Source organism: Eptesicus fuscus, chromosome 20, assembly GCF_027574615.1.
Source record: "Eptesicus fuscus isolate TK198812 chromosome 20, DD_ASM_mEF_20220401, whole genome shotgun sequence".
Taxonomy (NCBI): Eukaryota; Metazoa; Chordata; class Mammalia; order Chiroptera; family Vespertilionidae; genus Eptesicus; species Eptesicus fuscus.
The window spans coordinates 10,913,382-10,939,755 of NC_072492.1; the positions used below are offsets into that span (position 1 = coordinate 10,913,382).

At 45.2% G+C, this 26,374-nt stretch overlaps 1 protein-coding gene and 1 non-coding gene across 2 annotated transcripts in view; one reads left to right on the plus strand and one right to left on the minus strand.

Moving 5' to 3' along the window:
- The window catches only part of DNAH2 (dynein axonemal heavy chain 2), a 105,292-nt gene that overhangs the window by 74,046 nt on the left and 4,872 nt on the right, over positions 1-26,374 (minus strand). Inside the window, exons 3-14 of the mRNA XM_054709352.1 lie at positions 26,247-26,308; positions 20,785-20,955; positions 13,394-13,622; positions 12,755-12,865; positions 12,351-12,589; positions 11,235-11,426; positions 10,445-10,602; positions 9,441-9,528; positions 8,885-9,090; positions 8,321-8,450; positions 7,867-8,049; positions 5,987-6,201 (exon numbers count right to left, since the gene is read on the minus strand). Of these exons, the coding sequence (XP_054565327.1) occupies positions 5,987-6,201; positions 7,867-8,049; positions 8,321-8,450; positions 8,885-9,090; positions 9,441-9,528; positions 10,445-10,602; positions 11,235-11,426; positions 12,351-12,589; positions 12,755-12,865; positions 13,394-13,622; positions 20,785-20,955; positions 26,247-26,308 (1,984 nt within the window). The remainder of the gene's footprint in view (positions 1-5,986; positions 6,202-7,866; positions 8,050-8,320; positions 8,451-8,884; positions 9,091-9,440; positions 9,529-10,444; positions 10,603-11,234; positions 11,427-12,350; positions 12,590-12,754; positions 12,866-13,393; positions 13,623-20,784; positions 20,956-26,246; positions 26,309-26,374) is intronic.
- Positions 6,464-6,570, plus strand: LOC114227090 (U6 spliceosomal RNA). Its single transcript, XR_003613185.2, has one exon. It is a non-coding gene; the product is annotated as a U6 spliceosomal RNA (small nuclear RNA).

Here is a 26,374-nt window from a genome sequence, read left to right on the forward strand (position 1 = left end):
TAGAAAACAATTGCCAAAGGACAGGAGCATTTCTTCTCTCTGGAAGAAGTGTCTAGCTAATATTTGGGTTTCAGCTAAACCCAAGCCATAAATATTTGGCCCAAAGTTGCCTTGTAAACTCTACTATAAAGATTATGCAAATGGAATTTTAGATAAGTATCTGATGTATTCCTTAAGATGACCACAGCAGACAGGAAAATTTTATCTTAATTTTATCCTAACTAGATGAGTACAAGTTCAAACATTAGGTAAATATATCACTATGGAGGGAAGGGAACAAGATATAAGAAGTCTGGTTGAAACCTTCTAGTACAATAATCGAAAAATGTATATGGAACCACAAAAGACCCCAAATAGCCATAGCAATCTTGAGAAGAACAAAGTTGGAGGTATCATACTACCTGATATCAAACTATACTACAAGGCTATAGTAATCAAAACAGCATGGTACTGGCATAATGGAAAAATTTTTTAAAGACTTTGAATGTATAGAACAGTGTGTATAGTATACTACTATTTATATTAAAAGCCTACTGTACTTATGTAGACACTAGAGGCCCAGTGCATTGATTCGTGCACCGGTGGGGTCCCCCGGCAAGGCCTGAGGGGATCAGGCTGAAACTGGCAGTCCGACATCCCCCAAGGGGTCCCAGAGTGCAAGAGGGCACTCTGCAAAGTTGCTGTTGCTTGGCAGCTCCTGCATGGAGCATCTGCCCCCTGGTGGTCAGTGTGTGTTATAGCTACCAGCTGGTCAGCCAGTCGGCAGGTCAGCTGGTCAGCCGGTGGCTTAGGCTTTTATACTCATCTCTGGAATGTTACACAAGAAACTGGTAACATTGATTCTTCCTTCAGAGAGAAACTGTGTCACTGGGCACAGCAGTGAAGGGAGATTTTCATTCTCTACCTTTGAATCTTATAATCCTACCTAATAAAAGAGTAATATGCTAATTGACCATACCTTCGCTATGCCCACAGCCAATCAGGGCACTATGCAAATTAACCCAGCAAAGATGGCGGCCCCCACACGCTGCCCTGCCCCCCATCATGTGAGTCCCGCTGCCTGTGCCTCCCACTGCCCAATCTGCCACCGCTGAGGGGGGACCGATTGAGGGGGGACCGATTGGGCCGGCGGGAGGTGCGGGCGGCGGGACTCGGGGCGGCCAATCAAGCTGGCAGGAGGCGGGGGCCTCCAGATGCTCCAATTGGAGGGTGGCCAGAGCCAAGGCCTGGGTCCCTGGTGCCGGAGGAAAACTGGTGCTGGCAGCCAGGTGAAGGAAGGTCTAATTGCACGAACTTCGTGCAACGGGCCTCTAGTATACATATATTACCCTTTCTAAAAGTTTTAAATGTTTTGATTTCAGAGAGGAAGGGAGAGGGAGAGATAAACATCAATGGTAAGAATCATTGATCAGCTGCCTCCTGCATGCCCCCGCACTGGGCGTCGAGCCCACAACCCGGATACGTGCCCTTAACTGAAATCAAACCTGGGACCCTTCAATCCACAGGCCGATGCTCTATCTACTGAGCCAAACCAGCTAGGGCCTAAATTTGCTTTTGAAAAATGCCATGTTTACCAAGTTTTATGAGGCGATTTTTTTTAAAGAGAAATTTTTTTTAAATAATGTTTATTGATTGTTTATTCTTTGTGAGGACTTTTACACCTATCACCTTGCCTTGTGACAACCTCAAGAAAGGATGTTTTAGGTAGTTGAGGAAACTTGGGCTCAGAGAAATTCAGCGGCTTGCCTGGGGTCACATGGCAAAACAGATCTACTCCAGGTTTCAAACTCTGGTCTGTCCGGCATTGAAGCTTCTGCTTAGTCACTCTCACTGCCTGACCCTGAGAAGGAAGTAGCCACCAACCAGTGCTTACTTATAGCATCTCTTACTTCTTTCTCTTTTTTTTTTTTTTTTAATTTCTTTATTGATTAAGGTGTCACATATTTGTCCTCATCCCCCCATTCCCATCCCACCCCTCTCCCCACGCATGCCCCAATCCCCCGTTGAACTTAACCGTTGGATAGGCTTATATGCATGCATACAGGTCCTTTGGTTGAACTCTCCCCCTCCCCCCCACCCCCCCCCTACCCTCCCCTATCCTCCCTCTGAGGCCCGATAGTCCGATCGATGCCTCCTTGCTTCTGGTTCTGTTCTTGTTCCTCAGTCTATGTTGTTCATCATTTCCTCTAGATGAACGAGATAATATGTCACTAGATATATACTAATAAGAACTGAATGTGAGACGAGCAATAATATTTATGCTGACAGGCAAATGAATCAATCTGTAGCGAGCTTCCCCCTGGACCAACAGTTCTTTTGAGACCCAATTTCGATGTCCAGTAGTTCCTTATGTGTACATGTCAGCACTGACCCCTCAGCTCTGGATGGTGGACAAATGGTGGTAATGGAGGTCTGACTCCCTCTGGTTTGGTCTCGGCCGATCCCAGGGGCACGGCTTCACCTGGACTAAGGGGCACGTGGCCTCACCCATATCCAAGGGGCGCGTGGTCTCACCCGGGCCTGGGACCCAGCCTCACCCGGATGGATCCAGGGGCGCACGGCCTCACCCGGACCCAGGATCTGGCTTCACCCGTACCCAAGGACACTTGGCCTCTCCCAGACCCAGGGGCACGTGGCCTCACCCGGGCTTAGTTGCACAAGGCCTCACCTGGATCCAGGGACACATGGTCTCTCCCGGACCCAGGGACGCTTGGCCTCTCCCAGACCCAGGGCCACTTGGGCTCACCCGGGCCTAGGTGCACGAGGCCTCATCCGGATCCAGGGACGCATGGTCTCACCCGGACCCAGGGACGCTTGGCCTCTCCCAGACCCAGGGGCACGTGGCCTCACCCGGGCCTAGGTTCACGAGGCCTCACTCGGATCCAGGGACACATGGTCTCACCCGGACCCAGGGACGCTTGGCCTCTCCCAGACCCAGGGCCTCTTGGGCTCACCCGGGCCTAGGTGCACGAGGCCTCACCCGGATCCAGGGACACATGGTCTCACCCGGACCCAGGGACGCTTGGCCTCTCCCAGACCCAGGGCCACTTGGGCTCACCCGGGCCTAGGTGCACGAGGCCTCACCCGGATCCAGGGACACATGGTCTCACCCGGACCCAGGGACGCTTGGCCTCTCCCAGACCCAGGGCCACTTGGGCTCACCCGGGCCTAGGTGCACGAGGCCTCACCCGGATCCAGGGACACATGGTCTCACCCGGACCCAGGGACGCTTGGCCTCTCCCAGACCCAGGGCCACTTGGGCTCACCCGGGCCTAGGTGCACGAGGCCTCACCCGGATCCTGGGACACATGGTCTCACCCGGACCCAGGGACGCTTGGCCTCTCCCAGACCCAGGGCCACTTGGGCTCACCCGGGCCTAGGTGCACGAGGCCTCACCCGGATCCAGGGACACATGGTCTCACCCGGACCCAGGGACGCTTGGCCTCTCCCAGACCCAGGGCCACTTGGGCTCACCCGGGCCTAGGTGCACGAGGCCTCACCCGGATCCAGGGACACATGGTCTCACCCGGACCCAGGGACGCTTGGCCTCTCCCAGACCCAGGGCCACTTGGGCTCACCCGGGCCTAGGTGCACGAGGCCTCACCCGGATCCAGGGACACATGGTCTCACCCGGACCCAGGGACGCTTGGCCTCTCCCAGACCCAGGGGCACGTGGCCTCACCCGGGCCTAGGTGCACGAGGCCTCACCCGGATCCAGGGACACATGGTCTCACCCGGACCCAGGGACGCTTGGCCTCTCCCAGACCCAGGGCCACTTGGGCTCACCCGGGCCTAGGTGCACGAGGCCTCACCCGGATCCAGGGACACATGATCTCACCCGGACCCAGGGACGCTTGGCCTCTCCCAGACCCAGGGCCACTTGGGCTCACCCGGGCCTAGGTGCACGAGGCCTCACCCGGATCCAGGGACACATGGTCTCACCCGGACCCAGGGACGCTTGGCCTCTCCCAGACCCAGGGCCACTTGGGCTCACCCGGGCCTAGGTGCACGAGGCCTCACCCGGATCCAGGGACACATGGTCTCACCTGGACCCAGGGACGCTTGGCCTCTCCCATACCCAGGGCCACTTGGGCTCACCCGGGCCTAGGTGCACGAGGCCTCATCCGGATCCAGGGACGCATGGTCTCACCCGGACCCAGGGACGCTTGGCCTCTCCCAGACCCAGGGCCACTTGGGCTCACCCGGGCCTAGGTGCACGAGGCCTCACCCGGATCCAGGGACACATGGTCTCACCCGGACCCAGGGATGCTTGGCCTCTCCCAGACCCAGGGCCACTTGGGCTCACCCGGGCCTAGGTGCACGAGGCCTCACCCAGATCCAGGGACATATGGTCTCACCCGGACCCAGGGACGCTTGGCCTCTCCCCGACCCAGGGCCACTTGGGCTCACCCGGGCCTAGGTGCACGAGGCCTCACCCGGACCCAGGGACGCTTGGCCTCTCCCATACCCAGGGCCACTTGGGCTCACCCGGGCCTAGGTGTCTTACTTCTTTCTCAAATTTTGTTTTATCTCATACTCAAAATGTAAATATCCATCACTGGTGTTTAATAAAATTCTGTTATTTGAATACTGTCCTTTAGCTCATGGGAAAAGGGCAATTGATGGACTCTGTGTGCTCATATTAATATTATTACAAGTGTGTCTGGGTGTCTCCCAAACCCAGTTCTTTTGGGGGTGCCCAGCTTGATGAGAGAATATGTCTTGCCAAGTCAACTCCATTATGTGCTTGCAAATGTCATAGCTAGGGCAATACTGGCCTAGTCTTCTGTCTCTTCAAAATCTTATTTTTGGTTTATAAAGCCATTTTTATATGATCCTGTTCAGCCATACCTCAAAAAACCGTGAACCCTATCAAAGCTGGGCTCCGACAGCCGCCACTGATCAAAGACTTTTCGCAAACCTCTTCACCTTATCTTCATGCTCGGCTTCTCAACTGCTTCCTTATCCGTGTGGCTTCAAACATCTCTGTCCTTCTCACTAATGCCTTTGCCCCACCCCTCTGGCCTGACAGTCCACCTTGATCCTTTTGCTTCCTTCCTCAACCATGAGTGTCATCTCCCCTGGTTAGGCTGCCTTCAGCTGCCCAGAACAGACACACTCAGTTTCTTGTGTCCCTCGGACTCCATCTCTACACAGGCCTTCTCTGGCAAAAACCCCTTCTAAATTTGCCCAACAGATAAAGGCATTCTATGAGTTAAAGCCAATGCTAGTAGCAACAGCCTAGAAATGTGTGAAATACCTCTTATTATAGGGCCTAGCTGATGACAAGAGGGAGCCAAAACCAATCAAGTAAAAAGTCATTTCCTTCCGATCAGGAAAAAACTGTCACCAGAAGGTTTTTAATCTCTGTACACAGATGCCTCACATAGCTCCTTCTTTATTTTTCTCTCCTGCATCTTATATGGAAAGGAAGCACCGCTCCAAGAGTAGATATAACTATTCACTCACAGGGAGACAGAAGGCAGGGACTTCCCCATTATATAAACGTCCTATGCCTATCTTGGTTCCTAGCACATGGAAGGCACTCACTATATATTGTTAAATAACTAGTAAATGAATTAATTACATTTTAAATAATTATGTGGAAAAAGTCACAGTTATAAAGCTAGTAGGAGAGGGCATGCTGCACAGCCCCGTCAATTCTCAGGAAAGGCCCCACCATGGCTCCTGGTTTGGGTGATTTAGCTGAGCCATCATGGCCATCTAGTGGCAGAGCACCTACATCACTGGTTAGTAGGTCAGTGGGGTTTCTTTTTTTAACCATTTCTTTTAAAGATAAATTATAAAATTAAAATTAGGAAGTGATAGGAAATATATTTCAGTATGAGAGAGAGTTAGAGAGGATGGAGAGAACACCAGGAGATGGGCGTTAAACTCCTGGGAGAACTGGGGAAGGGAATGGCACCAGAGACAGAATAGGGAGAAGGAGTCAGATAAAGGCAGAAGGAATGGGGTGGGTCTTTACTTGTCAAAGTTGACATCCAACATGCCCGCCTTCTCCTGGCTGATGCGTAGCAATGGTGTATCCAGCCGCCGAATGCAGTCCTTGTCCAGGGTTGCTGTCCAGTCTTGGAAGGTTTTTCGAACCAGTTCATCAATGGCCTGCACCATCTGCTGATAGGTGTGTACACTCTCCTCTCCAGTCCCAATGTGGGGCAGGAAATGAGCACTAGAAAGACACTGAGGAAAAACACGAATGGTTTACTTACCACATTCCTCCACGTGACCATCTCCCTGAGACCACATACACACACACCCCAGCAATATGTGTGAGGCTTGCTACGGAGATTGATTTTAACTACTTAGTCCGGCAATTTTCAACCAGTGTTCCTCAGCATGCTGGTGTGCTACAAGAATTTTTACAACATGCAATACCTGACTAGTAGTCAGGGGCACTGGCCTCTTTTCCCTTAGATTGTCAAATTGAAAAATGACAACAGCCGTGCTCGCTTCGGCAGCACATATACTGAAATTGGAACGATACAGAGAAGATTAGCATGGCCCCTGTGCAAGGATGACACGCAAATTCGTGAACCGTTCCATATTTTTTAAAAATGACAATAGCCAATACAACAACAATCGTCCAATGTGAATAAATTGTACCTTTTTTTGGCAGATGGGCAAAAAATACATTTTTTGTGTGTTCTGCAGAATTTTTTTTAAAATATATTTTTTATTGATTTTTTACAGAGAGGAAGAGAGAGGGATAGACAGTTAGAAACATCGATGAGAGAGAAACATCGATCAGCTGCCTCCTGCACACCCCCTTGGGGATGTGCCCGCAGCCAAGGTACATGCCCTTGACCGGAATCAAACCTGGGACCCTTGAGTCCGCAGGCCGACGCTCTATCCACTGAGCCAAACCGGTTTCGGCCTGTTCTGCAGAATTTTAATAATTAGTTTATGTGTGGCATGAGATGAAGAAGGTTAAAAATCACTTATTTAGAGGGAAGGTGGAGCCAAAAAAAAAAGAGTGAGAAGAGACCAAGGCACGCAAAATAAAGAAATAGAAGCACAAAGATTCAGTTCAAGAAGAAAGTTGGGCCCTCGCTGGTTTGGCTCAGTGGATAGAGTGTCAGCCTGCAGACTGAAGAGTCTCAGGCTCGATTTTGGTAAAGGGCACATGCCCAAGTTGCGGGCTCAATCCCCAGTAGGGGGCAAGCAGGAGGCAGCTGATCAATAATTCTCTCTCATCATTGATGTTTCTATCTCTCTCCCTCACCCTTCCTCTCTGAAATCAATGAACATACATACATTTTTAAAAACTGGGGAAAGAAAATAAATTGCAGGAGGTGAAGGATTTAAGAGGTACCAGACTGGAAACCAGTAAGTGCCTTTCCTAACTGTAGTCTGAGCCCACCGCTTCTTAAGAGCTTCCAATTGTCTGTAAGCTGCCTTATTCTCTCCCAGAACCAATTAGATGATGGCAGGTAGATAGCTTCAGCCTTATATTCCCCAAAAGTTTATGTTTTATTTTTCTGTTTCTTTGTGCCTATTCTTCTAGGGAGACAGGCAGGCCCTTTTAGGGTCTCACCTATCCAGTTCTCTGGATTTTGAGGTCGTATTACTCTTCTGGTGGCCCAGCTTCTCAGATGCTGGCCCCATTCCTCCTCTCCACCTTGACAGAAATGCCTATGTTCTACCAACCAGACTCACCACTGCTGCAAATCCAAGGCCATGGTCTGCCTCACGCCGCGCTGCATCTGCCACTCCCTGGGTAGACTTGGTCTCTGGTCATGAAAACTCTCTAGGGAATTTCTGGACAGGTCCCTCCTAGTATGTGGCACGGCCTGCAAACTCTACCGTCTCCCTGAGGACACGTTTTAGCGAAGTTCAGGCACTTACATTCATGACCCTGTCGATGCGACGCCGCAGGATCCGCACCCAGTGTGCCTGTCCAGAATACTGGGCCATGTAGGGCTCCAGGTATGGCCATTTCTTGTTCAGTTCGCGGTTCACGAGGGCCAGTTCACTATTAAACAACATGTAGAGATCCACCGCCTTCTTGTCATATGTTCGCTTGATAGCCTAACGGAGAAGAGATAGAAGTTGACAATATGTCCTGTGGATATGGGTTCCTCCAGTTACCCATCCTAGAGGAAAGCTACACCCTGCTGTGGGGGTCACACTCCTTAGCGATCTGGAAACCAGGGGCACAGAAGGAAGAAAAGAGACACTGGCAATTTAGGACACCAGAAAGAGCATGAATGGAGGCGGGGTGGTGTCTGGAAGGCTCCTGAGGAACTGATGGAAAGCACAAGAGAACTAGGGGTGGAGGAAGCAGGCAGGGCAGTGACACCTCACGGGTTGCCAGCCTGTGGAAGGTATCCAGCAGCAGCACTCCATGCTCTACGTCTCGAACTAACTCGAAGGCAGAGGTGATCAAGTTCTGGGTCATCACCTCCAGGTCCTTGACTCCAGCACGGAAACTGCATCATCAGAGAGGCATGTTGAAAGGTGGGTGCCTTTGCCTGCCCCCAAGTACACCCCCTGAGTAAGAATCCTGTGTTATGTACTAAGTGCTTTACATGTGTTAATCGACTTATTCCTTAAAACAAGGCAATGAGATAGGTTCTATCACTAACCTTAGTTCATAGACGAGGGAACAGAGGCTCTAACTGGTAGAGTAACTTGCCCGTCACATATCTAGTATCCGGCAGAACTGGGCTACAAGCCCCAAAAGGCTGCTAACTCTGGAACCCTTATCTCAGCAGACACTCCTTCCTTGCATTCGATCCTGCCTCCCTTTCCCTGATCTGTCACCTCCACACTTTCCTTTGTACACTCTCACCCCTCATCCTAATCTTGGCTCCCCTGGCCTCCCTCCCCTTCTCTGTGCAGAGTCAGCCTGTGGTTCTCTCACCGATTGTAGTCTTCATGCCAAGAGGTGTTCTTGACATCCAGGATGCCCCCGCGAACAGCTCGCAACATATGCAGATTTTTATAAAAAATATCCTCAATCTCAAGCAAGTTCCGTGTTATCTGGGGCCCTTGGACACCAAAGAAGCAAGGAAGGGGACCTTGCTTGCCATCCACCCAGCGGGCAAAATGGTACTGACAGTCACATACCTAAAAAGAAGTCAACATGAGAATTCCTGCTCTCCTTTCTGAACTCGTAAGTCCTGTGCCCTTTGATTTCACTTAAAATGTCTAAAAACTAAGACGGATCAACCAGATGCAAGGGTCTAATAGGATGGATTTCAGCTGCAGAATGGAATATGAGTTACTAAGGCAGTGATAACAGGCAAAAGTCTCAAAGGATGGGGTGGTGGTAGGGCACACAGGGATGCAGGAGGAGCCAAAGAGGTTAAGTTCTATGTTTAGCATCTTCCCCAGCTCCCCAGCTCCCCAGCTCCTGGATGGGAATTCTGGAGTGTCTGCTGTTAGCTTTGATTCTCCTCCCCTCACAGTCTTCCCACCTCAATAAGGTCCTTGCAGCGTTGCACAAAAGCATCAACCTGAGCAAATATGCTGGTCTGGTCGAGGACCCAGCCCCGATTGGAGAACCTGTGTTAGGAGAGAGACAGACCAAATCAAAAAGCAGGAACACCAGATACCAACCTTAGCCTATGCAAAGCCAGAACTGGGTTCCTGGGTTCAGGGGGAGACTTAGAAATGAGACCCCCAAGAAGCAACTTTCCTGAACCCTGAGAGAGAAAATACAAGGTGAGACTTACCAGAGAGGGGACAAAGCGCCTCAGTTCTAGGAAAGGGTGCATACGTAATGGAATTTCAGACTTTAGGGCCAAGAAAGGAGGAAAAGGCCAGGGAGGACTTCTGGAATCAGGGAGACTAGAGTGAGGAGGAAGAACCGAGGCTTAGGGGCCAGAATATCTGTATCCAGAGAGAAAACCTGGATCTATGTAGAAACTCACAGGTCTAGAAAAATAGAATCCATAGACTTAAAAAAATAAGTGCAAGTGAAAGAAGTCAGAATCTACGCTCTACAGCAGGAGTGGGGAACGTCCAGCCGGCGGGCCGTCTAAGGCCCAAGGAATCATTTGATCTGGCCCTGCCAAGGCAACCGCAGGCAGGACTCAGATTCAATAAATCTAGGAGCTGTTTTCACAGCAACAAAAATTTATATTAATGAATGATATTAGTAAATGATATTATAAGTATCTTAAAGGCCCTTGGCAGAAAAAAAGGTTGCTCTACAGCAGTGATGGGCAAACTGAGGCTTGAGAGCCACATGCGGCTCTTTGGCCCTTTGAGTTTTTAGCAAAGGCCAGCTTAGGAGTACCCTAATTAAGTTAATAACAATGTACCTACCTATATAGTTTAAGTTTAAAAAATTTGGCTCTCAAAAGAAATTTCAATCGTACTGTTGATATTTGGCTCTGTTGACTAATGAGTTTGCCGACCACTGCTCTACAGGAATGAAGGGGGGAATATACAGAATGTTAGAGGAGACACATCGTACTGAGTATGCATTTGCACAGCCCGCAGGTAATGGTCTTTCCAGGCATGACAACAGGAAATGCAGCCTTGTAGGTCCTCCTTGCTAGAAGAGACATATCCCTCAAAGATTCGGTCCAGGGAGATGGCGTGACAGCATAAGCGGATGATCTCATTGCTCATCTGCAGGAGGAGTCCCAACGGCCTCAGTTCACAGCTTTAGTTGCACCCACCCCCTTCTCTGAACTCCCTGATGTGCCTCACGTCTCAGCCTCTGACTTCCTGATTTGACTCCTGATACCCATCTTCCTAAGTCCTCCCCTGCTGGTGAACAGCCCCTGTGGTTTCACCTTCCTCCCTGCCTCAGCCCACCTCACAGCTGCACTGCCCAGCCAGCATTCAGCGTTTTCCCACACTTCGGTTCTGTCACCCCAGATAAAATGTGCCAGGTCCTCCTCCTCAAAAGCCAGTGTTCCTTCCTAAACCTACCTCTCGCCCACTGCAACTTCCATCTTTGGAAATGAGAAGAAGAGGGTCTTCCCCTCCTGTAAACTCAGCCTGGGAGTCTGTCCTTCCTGCCTCCCTCCTCTCTTCTCCATCAACTCCTCTTCTCAAAGCTCCTCTTCCCACCTAGGCTGCTTCCATACAGAAGCAAAATGTCCAGCACAGGCCCCAACTCTAAGAGCATCACTAACATTGATGACACAGGCATAAGCCTTTGGTCCCTGACCTGAAGGGTGGTCCTTACTGTCTCTTCACCAGAGATCTTCTGTTAAAGGAATTCCACCTTCTTCAGGAAATCTGAAGACACATACCTTTCGGAAGAGGGAGGTCAGTCTCTCCCGAGTGTTGTAGTGGGGAGAGTTGACCCAGATGATTCGGATGAGACTGATCAACTTAGGAAGTTTATTAGAGATGTCCTTAGGCCGCATGAAGGCCAATTCCTGGTAAGGTTCCTTCAGGATTGACAAAAAAGTCAGGTTTGACTGTGCTTGACAAGAGCCATCCTGACAGGAGAGAGAAGCCAGAAGTAGACTTATCCACTCGAAAGAACTGGTTCAAAGCAAGCACTTTTATCCATCTGAACCCCATCCTGACTTGCCTTCACTGAGAAGCATTTCCAACTAACCCAACCCTACCTGGTACTAATCATTTCAGGTCTCTGCAGCCCTCGGGCCCAATATTGACTTTTATTCATTTACCAGTTTCTACAAAAGTATTTTTAGGTCTTTGCTCATGTGTGAGTCCCATCTTGCCCACTAGACAGAGAGTTACCCAAACTTCGGTTTTTTGTCTATTCCTCTAGTTTCTCCAGTTAAACTCAGCACTCTGCACAAAGTAGATAATAGCTGTTAATCAACTAACCAGACATCACTCTCATTTATCCCCATAGTTTTTACCATAGTTCCCCTCACTGCCCTGTTCTCAACCAGGATTTTAGACTTCTCCACCTGGCTGTGGCTCAGTTCCCTTAGTACCTAGCTTAAAATTCCACCTAGGGGAAGAAGACTTCTGTCTCCATATTCTACAGATTACGTTGATCTTGTGTGTCCCCAACGCTTGCCACACTATATTAAATTTAGTTTTAAGTGTCTTTCTTGCAGCTCTCTTGGCTGAGCCACATGTTATCTAGTAATCCTATTTTGTGTAAGTCTTATGTTCTTGGCTGGATTGTAGGGGTTGGGTTCATAGAGGGTACTCAGTGTATTTTTGTTGATTAACTAGTTGTCTCCCTAACTAAACTACAAGCTCTTTGGGACCATCCTTTTGTTCTACTACTTTTATACTCTCCCACAAATACAAGTCCGAACACTGGGTTGGTCTACCTTTGCTGTGGATGATTACAATGGCTCCCTCATCTTAGCACCCTATATTGTCCCAAGCACTGTCCACTTTCTGCTAAGCCTCCATCCTTTGATCCACCCACAAACCTGGATCTGCTGGGCCAGTTTCATAAAGGGTGTCAAGTAGGATGACTTGGCCAGGTGCAGGATGGACTCGATGTGTTTCACTCCCTCCTTCACCAGCTGTGAACTGATGCCAGACAGATCCATGCATCGGTTGCGCCAGAACTCAATCTCCTCCAAGGGACCTAGGTTTTCTCCTGTCTCCACAGTCTCCTGGGCACTGAGCACCTCCTTTATCTGCCGGGTCCAGTGGATCATGGAGGCTTCAGGGGAGAATACGAAATCTCTTCACTGCTTCACACCGCTCCCAGTGATGTCCTCCCGCTGCCCCTGCACAGCCCTCCACACCCAACTCCTTTCTCACCACCTGGACTGCCCCTTTTCCTCCCTCTCGGGTCCCCAACACACTGGCAATGCCAGCCACTCACTCTCTAGCCGCTGCACCAGCTCTTTGTCCCTAAACACCACCTCGGGCTTCATGTTCATGGCCTCCGCGGGGATGTAGAGAACAGTGTGTCCCTCCAGTTTGTACCGAGTATCTACGGAAAGGATAAGACCACAGAACTTCACAAACAGCAGAGAGTTTATGTCACCCAGTTCCAATCCTGTTTGATGATCTGGGGCCCAAGAAGTACATGCATTTCAGGAGAGCAGGCAGAAGAAACTGATATGTATCTTGAGGAAAAAATAACAGAAGGCAAGAAGAAAACTTCACTGAGGTATAATAAGAGATTGTCATAAAACAAAGTCAAAGATCCAGGCCCTCAACACTCTCTTCTATATTTGCACACCCTCTCTGCCCCCACAGCATCTACATTTCCCCCTACCCCACATGTACTCTTGGAAATTTCCAACTGTAAGTTTGAGCAGGTCTGGCTAACCATTCTACAGCAGAAATCTGTATATGGATTGGAAGACACATTCTGTACCCGGTTTCACTCATTCAACAAACACATACCGAGTACCTATTCTGTGCCAAGCAACATAGGTGCTCAGGATGACTCTCTGACCTGCCTCATCAGCTCTACTGTTGGTGGGGCACTAGGCACTCAAGCCTTTCTGCTCACCTGTCAGGCAGGCCAAGAACCTGTGCAGATGAGAAGCAAAATGATTTCGAATGCTCTCAGGCCAGCTGGTGTTTGTAAAGATCTGAGGGGCATAGACACCACTGAGGAGGCGAAGCAGGGCTGGGATGTAGGCACCCCGCACTGTCCCAAACTGCACAGTCGTCTCAAAGTTCTGTGGAGTGATGGGAACCGGTGCTTGGCGAATGAAGTACACAATCTGGTTCTGGGTCTGCATGAAAGACAGTGAAAGAGCAGACTTCAGTCACCAGGCCCAGCCTGTTACCCAAAGGAATCTGAGGTTCCGGTCATGAAAGCCTGGTTGAGTTCTTAGTAATATTCCCTTAGCATATTCTGGCCCTTCTCTAAATGTAAGTGTCATGAGGTGCTCATGACACTTACATTATATTTTTAGGGACATAATAGAGTCCACACCCAGAGATGTAGGGAGGAAATGCAGAGAGCATTTGAGGATAGGGACTGTATAGTATGTCCAACTGGGCTCCAGAACCTACCACAGTGACTAGTTCATATTAGTTGCTCAATAAATGTTGGACAGATGGACAGATGGATGGATGGAATGAAAAGAATAGAATAGAATAAAGCTCTTTCAGATATAGGAAAAGCAGAAAGGAAAAAGACTGGAAGAAATAGACAATTGTCTAGGATTTTCCATTTCCATTACATATACTTCTCTGACAATTTTTCACTTATCCTTCAATTTTGTTTATGATGAGTCTTTTTTGTTGTTTGCATTTAGAAATTTATAACTTTCATGTAGTCAAAACTTTTAAAGTTTCTGACTTCTACATGCTTAGAAAGCTCATTCCCACCTGAAGATCAGATTCACCTTTTTCCCCCCCTTCAGTATTTTTGTAACTACTCTCATAATTTAATATTTTTTAATTTTAACTGATTTGAGAGAGAAAGAGAGAGAGAGAGGAAAGGAGAGAAAAGCATCAATTTGTTGTTCCACTTATTTATGCATTCATTGGTTGCTTCCTGTATGTGTCCTGACCAGAGATCAAACCCGCAACCTTGGTGTATGGGGATGACACTCTGACCAACTGAGCTACTAGGCCAGGCATAATTTAAGTTGTAAAACTGAAAATAAAGCATAAATGAGAAATTAATAATTACCCATATTCCCACTACCCAGAGTTAAAGTTTGACATTTTGTGTCTTTTTTTTTAAGCAATAAAGTTGCTGTTTATTTATTTTTTAATCTTCACCAGAAGATATTTTTCTATTGATTTTTAGAGAGTGGAAGGGAGGGGGTTGGAAAAGAGAGAGAGAGAGAGAAAATGCCGATGTGAGAGAGACACATTGATTGTTTGCCTCCCACACATGCCAGGACTGGGGGCCGAGGAACGAACCTGCAACCCTTCAACCCTTCGGTGCGAGGACCAAGACTTCAACCACTGAGCAACACCAGCCAAGGTTCTGTGTCTATTTTTTTAAAAGCTTAACTACTATTTTTTAAAAATATATATTTTATTGATATTTCACAGAGAGGAAGGGTAAGGGATAGAGAGTTAGAAACATCAATCAGCTGCCTCCTGCACACCCCCCACTGGGGACGTGCCCGCAACCAAGGTACATGCCCTTGACCAGAATTGAACCTAGGACCCTTCAGTCCGAAGGCAGATGCTCTATCCACTGAGCCAAACCAGTTAGGGCAAAGCTTAACTATTATTATTTTTGTTAAATAATTTGTTAATTATAAATAAGTGAAATAATGCATAAAGTTAAACAATGCTTAAAATTAAAATGTCATCTGAAATTCCACCAGATATAGGAAAAGCAGACAATGCTGTTAACACTGGGAACAAACAGTATTCCAAACATCTTCCTATTGGTATATAACAGTGGTCGGCAAACTGCAGCTCAAGAGCCACATGCGGCTCTTTGACCCCTTGAGTTTTTAGCAAAGGCCAGCTTAGGAGTACCCTAATTAAGTTAATAACAATGTATCTACCTATATAGTTTAACTTTAAAAAATTTGGCTCTCAAAAGAAATTTCAATCGTTGTACTGTTGGTATTTGGCTCTGTTGACTAATGAGTTTGCCGACCACTGGTATATAACATAGAAAAATAAAATAGTTATTTCAAAATAGGATCATGTTACTTTTAAAGGTATTAAATTTAATTTTTTTTCTTTCTTTTTTTTCTAAATATATTTTTATTGATTTTTTTACAGAGAGGAAGGGAGAGGGATAGACAGTTAGAAACATCGATCAGCTGCCTCCTGCACACCCCCCCACTGGGGATGTGCCCGCAACCAAGGTACATGCCCTTGACCGGAATCGAACCTGGGACCCTTCAGTCCGCAGGCCGACGCTCTATCCACTGAGCCAAACCAGTCAGAGCTTAAATTTAATTTAATAATGTGAATATAATAAAGGAACTGATCATCTTTAGATAAGTCTTTCTTTACCTGTGAGAGAGATTTCTTCATAAAAGACCTATTACTAAGGTTATGAGAGATTATAAAAAATAGTTTAGTTTTCTCACTATCTTTCTATTTTAACTTCTATTGACTTACGCTTTGAAGATAAGAACATTGACTTTCTCATACTCCCTCTTTTTCTCACCACTTTGCCATTTTTGTTATAGATTCTTCTCACCTTGTCCAAGTTGATAACATTCACATTCTATAGCATAACCATAATTCCCATGCTTATTTAGTATTAGTTCTTTATTTAAATGTACTGAATGTTCATAGATTCTCTATTCCTGAGTTCTTTATTTGGTTTATTTCTTAATGAACTAAGTTTTTGTTGATGACATTATTTTTGTTTTTTTAGGAGGATTCTTTGGGTGGTTTTTTCTTTTTTCTGTAGGTTTTTTTTCTTTTCTGATTTTACTTTTTGCTCAATTTATCAAGTATTCAATGGTAATAAATTTTAAGGACGTTTCAATTGGCCATCTTAACCCAGGAAAACGTAATTAAGTCTGTGACCTATTTAGAATGTATTTCAACATGCTAAATATATTTTTTCAGCTATACTGAGACATATTTGATAAATAAAAATTGTATGCATTTGAGGTATGCAACTTGATGTTTTGATATGTCTACACATTGTGAAATGATCACCACAATCAAGCTAATTAACATGTCCATCATCTCACATGATTACCTTCTTTTTTTTTTTTTTTTTGGTTAGAACACTTAAGATTTGCCCTCTTAGCCCTGGCCAGGTAGCTCAGTTGGTTAGAGCGTTATCCCTAATACGTCAAGGTTGCAGGTTTGATCCCGGGTCAGAGCACATACAAGAATCAACCAATGAATGCATGAATAAGTGGAACAACAAATCAATGTTTTGATCTCTTTCTCTAAAAATAAAATAAAAATTAAAAGAAAATATTTGCTTTCTTAGCAAAATTCAAGTACACGATACAGTATTATTAGTCATAGTTACCATGCTGTATACTAGATCTTGAAACTCTGTACCCTCACCCCAGTTTTATTTTGATATAATTGACCTATAACATTAGCTTAAGTGTATAACATAATGATTTAATATATAAATTTATTGCAAAATGACTACCATAAGTTTAGTTAACATCCATCATCTCACAGTTACAAATTTTCTTATTATGAGAACTTTTAAGATCTATTTGCTTACCTTTCAAATATACAATACGGTATTATTAATTATAGTCACCATGCTATACATTATATCCCCAAAACTTATTTATCTTATACTTGGAAATTTAAACTATTGACCATTTTCACCCATTTTCCCCATTCCCCCCGCCTCCTGACTCTGGCAACTACCAATCTGTAATTTGTTTCAATGAGTTAGGGTTTTTTTCCCCCTAGGTTCCACATTTAAGAGATTATATAATATTTGTCTTTGTCTGACTTATTTCACTTAGCATAATGCCCTTCAGGCCCATCCATATTGTTGCAAATGGCACAATTTTCCTTCTTTCTCATTGCTGAATAATATTCCAGTGTGTGTATGCTTGTATGAATCCCCAAGGCTAATATGCAAATCAACCAAACAGCTGAACAACTGGTCGCTATGACACGCACTGACCGCCAGGGGGCAGATGCTCAATGCAGGAGCTGCCCCTGGTGGTCAGTGAGCTCCCACAGGGGGAGCACTGCTCAGCCAGAAGCCAGGCTCATGGCTGGCGAGCACAGCAGCAGCAGTGGGAGCCTCTCCCACCTCCACGGCAGCTGGACATCCCCCAAGGGCTCCCAGACTGTGATAGGGCACAGGCCGGGCTGAGGGACCCCACACACACACAAGTGCACAAATTTTGTGCACTGGGCCTCTAGTATACTAGTATATATAGCATCCATCAGTGTTCGCTTAGGCTGTCTCCATGTCTTAGCTATTATAAATAACTACAGGCCTGGTGCACGAAATTCGTGCACTGGGGGGGGGGTGTCCCTCAGCCCAGCCTGCACCCTCTCCAATCTGGGACCCCTCGGGGGATGTTTGACTGCCAGATCCTATGGGATCCGGCCTAAACTGGCAGTCAGACATCCCTCTCACAATCCAGGACTGCTGGCTCCCAACCACTCACCTGCCTGCCTGTCAGATTGCCCCTAACTGCTTCTGCCTGCCAGCCTGATCACCCCCTAACCACCCCCCTGCCAGCCTGATCGACGCATAACTGCTCCCCTGATGACCCGATTGCTCCCAACTGCCCTCCCCTGCCAGCCTGGTCGCCCCTAACTGCCCTCCCCTGCAGGCCTGGTTGCCCCAACTGCTCTCCCCTGCAGGCCTGGTCCCCCCCCCCAACTGCCCTCCCTCCCCTGCAGGCCCGGTTGCCCCCAACTGCCCTCCTCTGCTGGCCTGGTCACCCCTAACTGCCCTCCCCTGCTGGCCTGATCGTCAACAACTGCCCTCCCATCAGCCATCTTGTGGCAGCCATCTTGCGTCCACATGGGGGCAGGCATTTTGTGAAAGGGCATAATGGTCAATTTGCATATTACCTCTTTATAATATAGGATGCTACAATAAACATGAGGATTTCAATATCACTTTGAGATACTGATTTCATTTCCTTCAGATATATACCCAAAAGAGGAACTGCTGGATCATATGGTAGTTCTATTTTAAAATTTTTGAGAAAATTCCATACTATTTTCCATAGTGGCTATACCAATTTACATTCCCAACGACAATGCATAAGGGTTCCTTTTTTCACATCCTCATGCACATTTGTTATTTCTTGTCTTTTTTTATTATATCCTTTCTAAAAGGTGTGAGGTGATGGTGGTTTTGATATTCATTTCCTAATGATTAGTGATGTTGAGCATCTTTTCATGTACCTGTTGGCCATTTGTTTGCCTTCTTTGGAAAAACATATTTTCAATTCTTCTGCCCATATCTTAGATTGTCATTTTGCTATTGAGTTATATGAGTTCTTCATGATTTGCAAATATTTTCTCCTACCTTAGGTTTTCTTTTCATATTGTTGTTTTTCTTTACTGTGCAGAAGCTTTTCAGTTTGATGTAGTTCCACTTGTTTATTTTTGCTTTTATGTCCTTTTGTTTTTGGTGTCAGAAACCTTGTCCTATTTGGCCAATATTTCCACATTTCCCCCTCCCTTCAGCTAAGGTGATCTTTTTTAATTTTTTTATTGATTTCAGAGAAAGGGAGGGAGAGAGATAGAAATATCAATGATGAGAGAGAATCATTGATCAGCTGCCTCCTACACGCCCTCTATTAGGGATAGAGCCCGCAACCTAGGCATGTGCCCTGACAAGGAATTGAACCAGTGACTTCCTGGTTCGTGGGTCAACGCTCAACCTCTGAGCCACTAACAGGGCAGTTAAGTAAACCTTTTAATGGAAAAATGTTGTTTTTCATGTTTCCCAATTCCATTCATTGAATAATTCATCCTTCCCCACAGATTTTAAATGCCATTTTTGTAGAAAACGCTTACATATATGATTCTGTACTTTCTATGTTTCTTTACTGTAGCTTATATAATATATATCCCTGCCCCAGTACAACTGTTTTTTTTTTTTTTTAAATATATTTTATTGATTTTTTACAGAGAGGAAGAGAGAGGGATAGAGAGTTAGAAACATCGATGAGAGAGAAACATTGATCAGCTGCCACCTGCACACACCCCACTGGGGATGTGCCCACAACCAAGGTACATGCCCCCGACCGGAATCGAACCTGGGACCCTCGAGTCCGCAGGCCGACGCTCTATCCACTGAGCCAAACCGGCTTCGGCACAACTGTTTTTAATTACTGTAGCTTAATAAAAGATTTTTATTTTCACAAGTCTCCTCCAATACTTTCCTTCATCATTTTCTTTGTTCTATTCATGCATTTTTCTAGATATATTTTTAAATCCTTTATACAAGGTATCTAAGGACTGTGGCACTTTGATTGGATTGCATTAAAATAGTACATTTTTAGATGGAATGATCTTAATATAATATTAAAATTTCCACTCAGAAACAGGATATACCTCACCATATCCAAATCTTCTTTCATGGCCTGCAGCAAAGGTGTTTTCTTTCATATAAATCCTACATATATTTTGCAAATTTTTGTCTCTTTTGTGAATAAAATATTTTTTCATCATGTTTTGTAGCTGATTATTGCCAATATATAAGGAAAATCAAGAGCCTATGTTTACATTTAATATGTTTCACAAATTGTGTCATTGTACAGGATCATGCTCATCTTCATTATCATTGTTATTTTTGTATGTGTACTGGCAATAACAGCAAAGCAATCGCCTTTTTCTTTTCCAACATTATATTTAAAAAATTTTCAAGCATATAACAAAGTTAAAAGAATTTTATAATAATGACCTGTACACCTACCACCCAGATTCTACCACTAACATTTTACTATATGTCTTTTAACTGTCTCCCTACCCGTGATTTACCCTTCACTAATGTATCCCCCACCTTGTTGAAATACTTATATATCTAATCCATGGACGCCTTCGATATGTCCCTCTGGGATAGAAGCCAAATTCTTTGCATACATACAAGGGCCTTCACAAGCTGACCCCAACTTCAGTATCATTTCCCACAACTCCTCTTTTCTTTGCACATAAAGTGGTCTTTACTTACACAGCTCTTACCCAGCCTCCATGAAATACTACTTACTCTGCATCCCCAACTCAAATTATCACCTCCATCACCAAGCCTTGCCAGCATTCCACTGGCCACATTAGTTGCTCCCATAAAGCTCCTATAAAGTTTTGCTCATGCATCATAATCTGTTGTAAATACTTCTTATATGTCTGTCTTTCCCACTAGACCACGAGATCATCAAAAGCAAAAGCCTGCTTCATTCCTCTCTGTGGCAACAGAACTTGGGCACAGATGACAGAGATACGCGGAACCCTCAGCTCCCTGGAAGACCACCTTGGAATCTGAGGAAGCGGAGTACCCACCTGTATAGGCACGCCCGTTTCTAGCTTCAGCCCCAAATAAGGATCAATGAAGACGGTAAGGATGGGCTCTGCCGGGTCCTGGGCAAAGTGTTCCAGAATGGCATCATGCTCCACTGTCCATTTGGCATCCGCCAGTCCTGTCAGCACAATCCGAGACTGGAAAAGGGGCTTCTAAAGAAGGAAAACAGAGAGCCAAAAAAGATATAACTGTTCAGATGAGTCATTTCTCCCATCCACAATCACATGTGAGGACACAGAAAATGAGAGAAGTCAGACAGGACCAGAATAGTGAAGAGAAAGCTGAGGATGAACTGAATGATAGGTTTCACGCTTTTGATGAAATAAGACAGTAAGATTCTCTTGCCTCTATAAGTAAAGATAGAATGGATTGTAAAGAAAAACCAAGGGTTTTTCTTAGTTTCATTTCAAAGAAGGTTATCCTTCCTTGAGATCGATCTTTTCTTCCCAAGCTATTTCATTTATGCCTGTGGTTGTAAAAATGCATTAGTGAGTAACTCTCAACCTCAAAGTCAAACTAAATTAAGGGAACATGTAGGACATTAGCCTAAATCAACCAATTAGAAGTATGGAGATGACAAGCTGGAAAAGGAATAAGGGTGCAAGAGCAATTTCTTCATGATGCAGCAGCCTCCTCAAAATACCGAAATAAGTATGAAATACTGGGTAAAAGTTAATTGGCATAGCAGTGAGGATAAAAGACTGGAAAACACCAAAGAACAAATCAATTAGATGGAAAGGAAACTGTAATTGATGACTAGAAAAAAATTAATCTGTAGAACTTTACTAAATAAATTAAGGACACAAAGATATAAAGATATTGTTGAGTGAACTTGAGAAGCCACCCTGTCCTTCTCCCATATTCCTGGAATATGAGAAGGAATCTCTTTTATTTAAAGTTTCCAGGTCAGCCCTAGCTGGTTTGGCCCAGTGGATGGAGCATCCACCTGCAGACTGAAAGGTCCCAGGTTCGATCCCATAAAGGTCACATGCCCAGGTTGCGGGCTCGATCCCCAGTAGGGGGCAAGCAGGAGACAGCTGATCAATGATTCTCTCTCATCATTGATGTTTCTATCTCTCTCTCCCTCTTCCTTCTTCTCTGAAATCAATAAAAATATTTTTAAACACAATAATAATTATTATAAAGTTTCCAAGTCAAGAAAACTTAGACAGTGGCCTAAAATCTTCCCTATATTAATCACTTGTATGCCATAAATGTCTATAGACACAAGCAGCAGACCTTTCTTAATTAAATTCAAAATATCGTGGCAGTTAAATGGTTAAGACACAGATGAACCAGTGAGAAAAACACTAAGACCCTGATAAATAAATGGACAAAGGGATATAAACTGGCATGACATGCCATAAAAAAAAAATACATATGAAATGTTCAATTTCAGTTGAAATCAAAGAAATACAAATAAAAATAGCAAAGATATATCATTTACTGCCTATCATTTTTTAAAATCCTTGCTAAATTGATAACACTCAGGCCTGGAAAGGGTTTGTTGCTAATGTGAGGACAAAAGGTGCAATGCATTTGGAAAACAGCTTGGCATTATGTATTAAACTAGAGGCCCAGTGCACGAATCCGTGCACCAGTGGGGTCCCTCAGCCTGGCCTGTGCTCTTTCGCAATCTGGGACCCCTTGGGGATGTTGGAGAGCCGGTTTTGACCCGATCCTGCAGGCCAGGCAGAGGGACCCCACTGGTGCACGATTGGGGCCTGGGAGGGATGTGGGAGGTTGGCCAGCCAGGGAGAGACCACGGGAGGACTCGAGGGTATGTCCAGCCTGTCTCACTCAGTCCCGATCGGCCGAACCCCAGCAGCAAGCTAACCTACTGGTTGGAGCATCTACCCCCTGGTGGTCAGTGCACATCATAGTGATTGGTCAACTAGTCGACTGTCTGCCACCTGGTGGTCAGTGCACGTCATAGTGAGCAGTTGAATGGCCTTAGCATATCATTAGCATATTATACTTTGATTGGTTGAACAGCCAACTGGTCAACCGAACACTTAGCATATTAGGCTTTTATTATATAGGATTATTAGAAATGTTCTACCCTGGCCGGTTTTGCTCAGTGGATAGACCAGTAGCCTGCAGACTGCAGAGTCCAGGGCTCAATTCCGGTCAAGGGCACATACCCAGGTTGTGGGCTCCATCCTCAGTAGGGGGCATGCAGGAGGCAGCCAATCATGATTCTCTCTCATCATTGATGTTCCTATCCTCTCTGAAATCAATAAAAATATTTATTTTTTTTTTAAATATATTTTATTTATTTTTTACAGAGAGGAAGAGAAAGGGATAGAGAGTTAGAAACTCAATGAGAGAGAAACATCATCATTGATCAGCTGCCTACTGGGGATGTGCCCGCAACCAAGGTACATCCTTGACCGGAATCGAACCTGGGACCCTTGAGTCCGTAGGCCGACGCTCTATCCACTGAGCCAAACCGGTCTTGGCAAAATATATTTTTTAAAAAAAAATGTTCTTTACTCTTTGATTCAGTCACTCCATACATTGGAATCTAAAGGAAATATTAAGTATTTCAAAGTGTGCTAGTTTTACTTATAATATTCATCACAGTATTATTATGAAAGCAAAAAAATTAGAAATGGCAAAATGTCCAAGAGTTATGATTTAACTATGGCACATACATCTAATCAAGAACTATACTGCCATTTTAAAAAATAAAAATAGCCGAAACCGGTTTGGCTGAGTGGATAGAGCGTCGGCCTGTGGACTCAAGGGTCCCAGGTTCGATTCCTGTCAAGGGCATGTACCTTGGTTGCGGGCACATCCCAGTAGGGGGTGTGCAAGAGGCAGCTGATCGATGTTTCTCTCTCATCGATGTTTCTAACTTTCTATCCCTCTCTCTTCCTCTCTGTAAAAATAAATAAATAAATAAATAAAAATAAATAAAAATAAAAATAATAAAACGGTGCTTACAAAAAAGTGTATTATAGCCAGGCTGGTGTGACTCAGTGGTTGAGTGTTGACCTATGAACCAGGAGGTCACAGTCGGATTCCTGGTCAGGGCACATACCAGGGTTTCAGGCTTGGTCCCCAGTAGGGGGCATGCAGGAGGCAGCCGATCAATGATTCTCTCTCATCATTGATATTTCTCTCTCCCTCTCCCTCTCCCTTCCTCTCTGAAATTAATAAAAACATTTTAAAGTATATTATAACTAGAGGCCCAGTGCATAAAATACGTGCATGGGTAGGGTCCCTAGGCCTGGCCTGTGATCAGGGCCGATTGGAGCCTTCCAGCTACCGGCCGGGGCCTTCCTTCATTCTGCACCACCCCCTGGTGGTCAGTACACGTCATAGCAAGCAATCGGTATCCTGGTCAAACTCCCGTGGGGACAATTTGTATATTAGGCTTTTATATATATATAGATAACTTGAAAAATGATAAAATGTTTTGTGAAAAAGCTTAATAAAGTATAATATATGGTACAGTTAGGATTATTTTATTTTTTGTTGTTAATTCTCATCCAAGGATATTTTCCCATTGATTTTTTAATATATGTTTTTATTGATTTCAGAGAGGAAGGGAGAGGGAGAGAAAGAGACAGAAACATCAATGATGAGCCTTAACTGGTTTGGCTCAGTGGACAGAGAGTCAGCCTGTGGACAAAAGGGTCCTGGGTTCAATTCCAGTCAGGGCACGTACCTTGGTTGCAGACTGTTCCCCAGCCTGGGCCGTGGTTGGGGCTCGTGCAGGAGGCAACCAATCAATGTGTTTCTCTCACATCAATGTTTCTCTCTGGCTTTCCCTTTCTCTTCCACTCTTCCTAAAAATCAATGAAAAAATATCTTCGGGTGAGGATTAACAACAACAAAACAAACAAACAAAAATCAATGATGAGAGAGAATCATTGATCGGCTGCCTCCTGCACACCTCTCACTGGGGATTGAGCCTGCAACCTGGGCATGCACCCTAACTGGGAATCAAACTGTGACCTCCTGGTTCATAGGTCAATGCTCAACCACTGAGCCACACTGGCTAAGCTCCATTGATTTTTTTTTTTTAAAGAGAGTGAAAAGGAGGGGGGAGAGAGAGAAGGAGAGAAAGAAAGAGAGAGAAACATCGATGTGAGAGACACATTGGTCGGTTGCTTCCCACACATGCCCTGACTGGGGCTGGGGATCCAATCTGCAACCCTTGACCAGGAACTGAACCCTTCAGTGCACAGGCTGACACTCTAACCATTGAGAAACACCAGCCAGAGCCAGTTAGGATCGTTTTTTGATTTTTTTGTTTTTAATATATTTTTATTGATTTCAGAGAGGAAGGGGGAGAGAGAGAGAGAGAGAGATAGAAACATCAATGATGAGAGAATCATTGATCGGCTGCCTCCTGCATTCCCCACACTTGAGATTGAGCCCGCAACCTGGGCACGTGCCCTTGACCGGAATCGAACCCAGGCCCTTTCAAATAGTGGGTCAACACTCTACCCATTGAGCCAAACCAGCTAGGGCTAGGATCATTTGTGTGTTTTTTTAAACTCACAAACCTATACACGGAAAGAAAAGACACGTACCAAAGTATAAACACTGAGTGTGTTTAGGCTATCATAATATGACTTTTCTTTTTCCTTTCTTTGTTTTACTTTTCTGTACCTTCCAATGTTTTTTTTTAATGAGTAGTTATTACTTTTCTCTCATTTACAAAAAATTTCAAGGTCACCACTCCATTCTTCTAACCCAAGTATCTATAGCTAGGCTCTGATACAACTTGGAAATAAAGAAGTAGGGATTACTTAGTGTCAATTTCTAAGAGTGCTTGAAGTGGCTTCTGTAAATTATTTTGCCAAAGGAGAAAACTGAAAGAAAGGAAAAAAGAGAATGTCTTAGAAATTAGTATCCAATTACCAATTAGCCTTGGCCAGGTGGTTCAGTTGGTTGGAGCGTCATCCCATACAGCAGGGCACATACCTAGGTTGCTGGTTTGCCTGGTCATGGCATGTAGGGGAAGCAACCAATTGATATTGATCTCTCTCTCTCTCTCTCTCTCTCTCTCTCTCCTTCCTCTCTTTCTAAAAAATCAATAAAAACATATCCTCAGGTGAGGATTAAAAAAAAAAAAAGACATTAGTATCCAATAAGGACAATATCTGCCCAGCTTGTTCAATTTATTCCGAAGTTCACCCATACAATTGATAAAGCTTGTCGACCTTTTACCCAAGGTGGGGAGACAGGAAGGGACAGCTAAGAGACCTGTTTCTCACTTAAAACCCTCTTCTTCCGGAGGGATGGTGGCAAGGATAACTTTGGCCTTTACTTAGTGAACTGGATCTGTGGTGAGTAGGTTACCAGTAGAGGATATAGAAGGAATGGACAGACTGAAGAGAATTCCTTAGACACCATGCTACAACTAATCTTTTGAGTCACCATTTGTTGGAGAGAAATATTTGTCTCAAGGAAAACCTAAACTTACCACATCCACCTCAAGTTCCTGTAATTCTTCTTTCTGTACTTCAGGTTTCTCCAACACTGACTCTGGGAAGAATAAAGATTCAAAAATGAAAGCACTCCTTAAAAAGTTAAACAGTCACCATACGACCC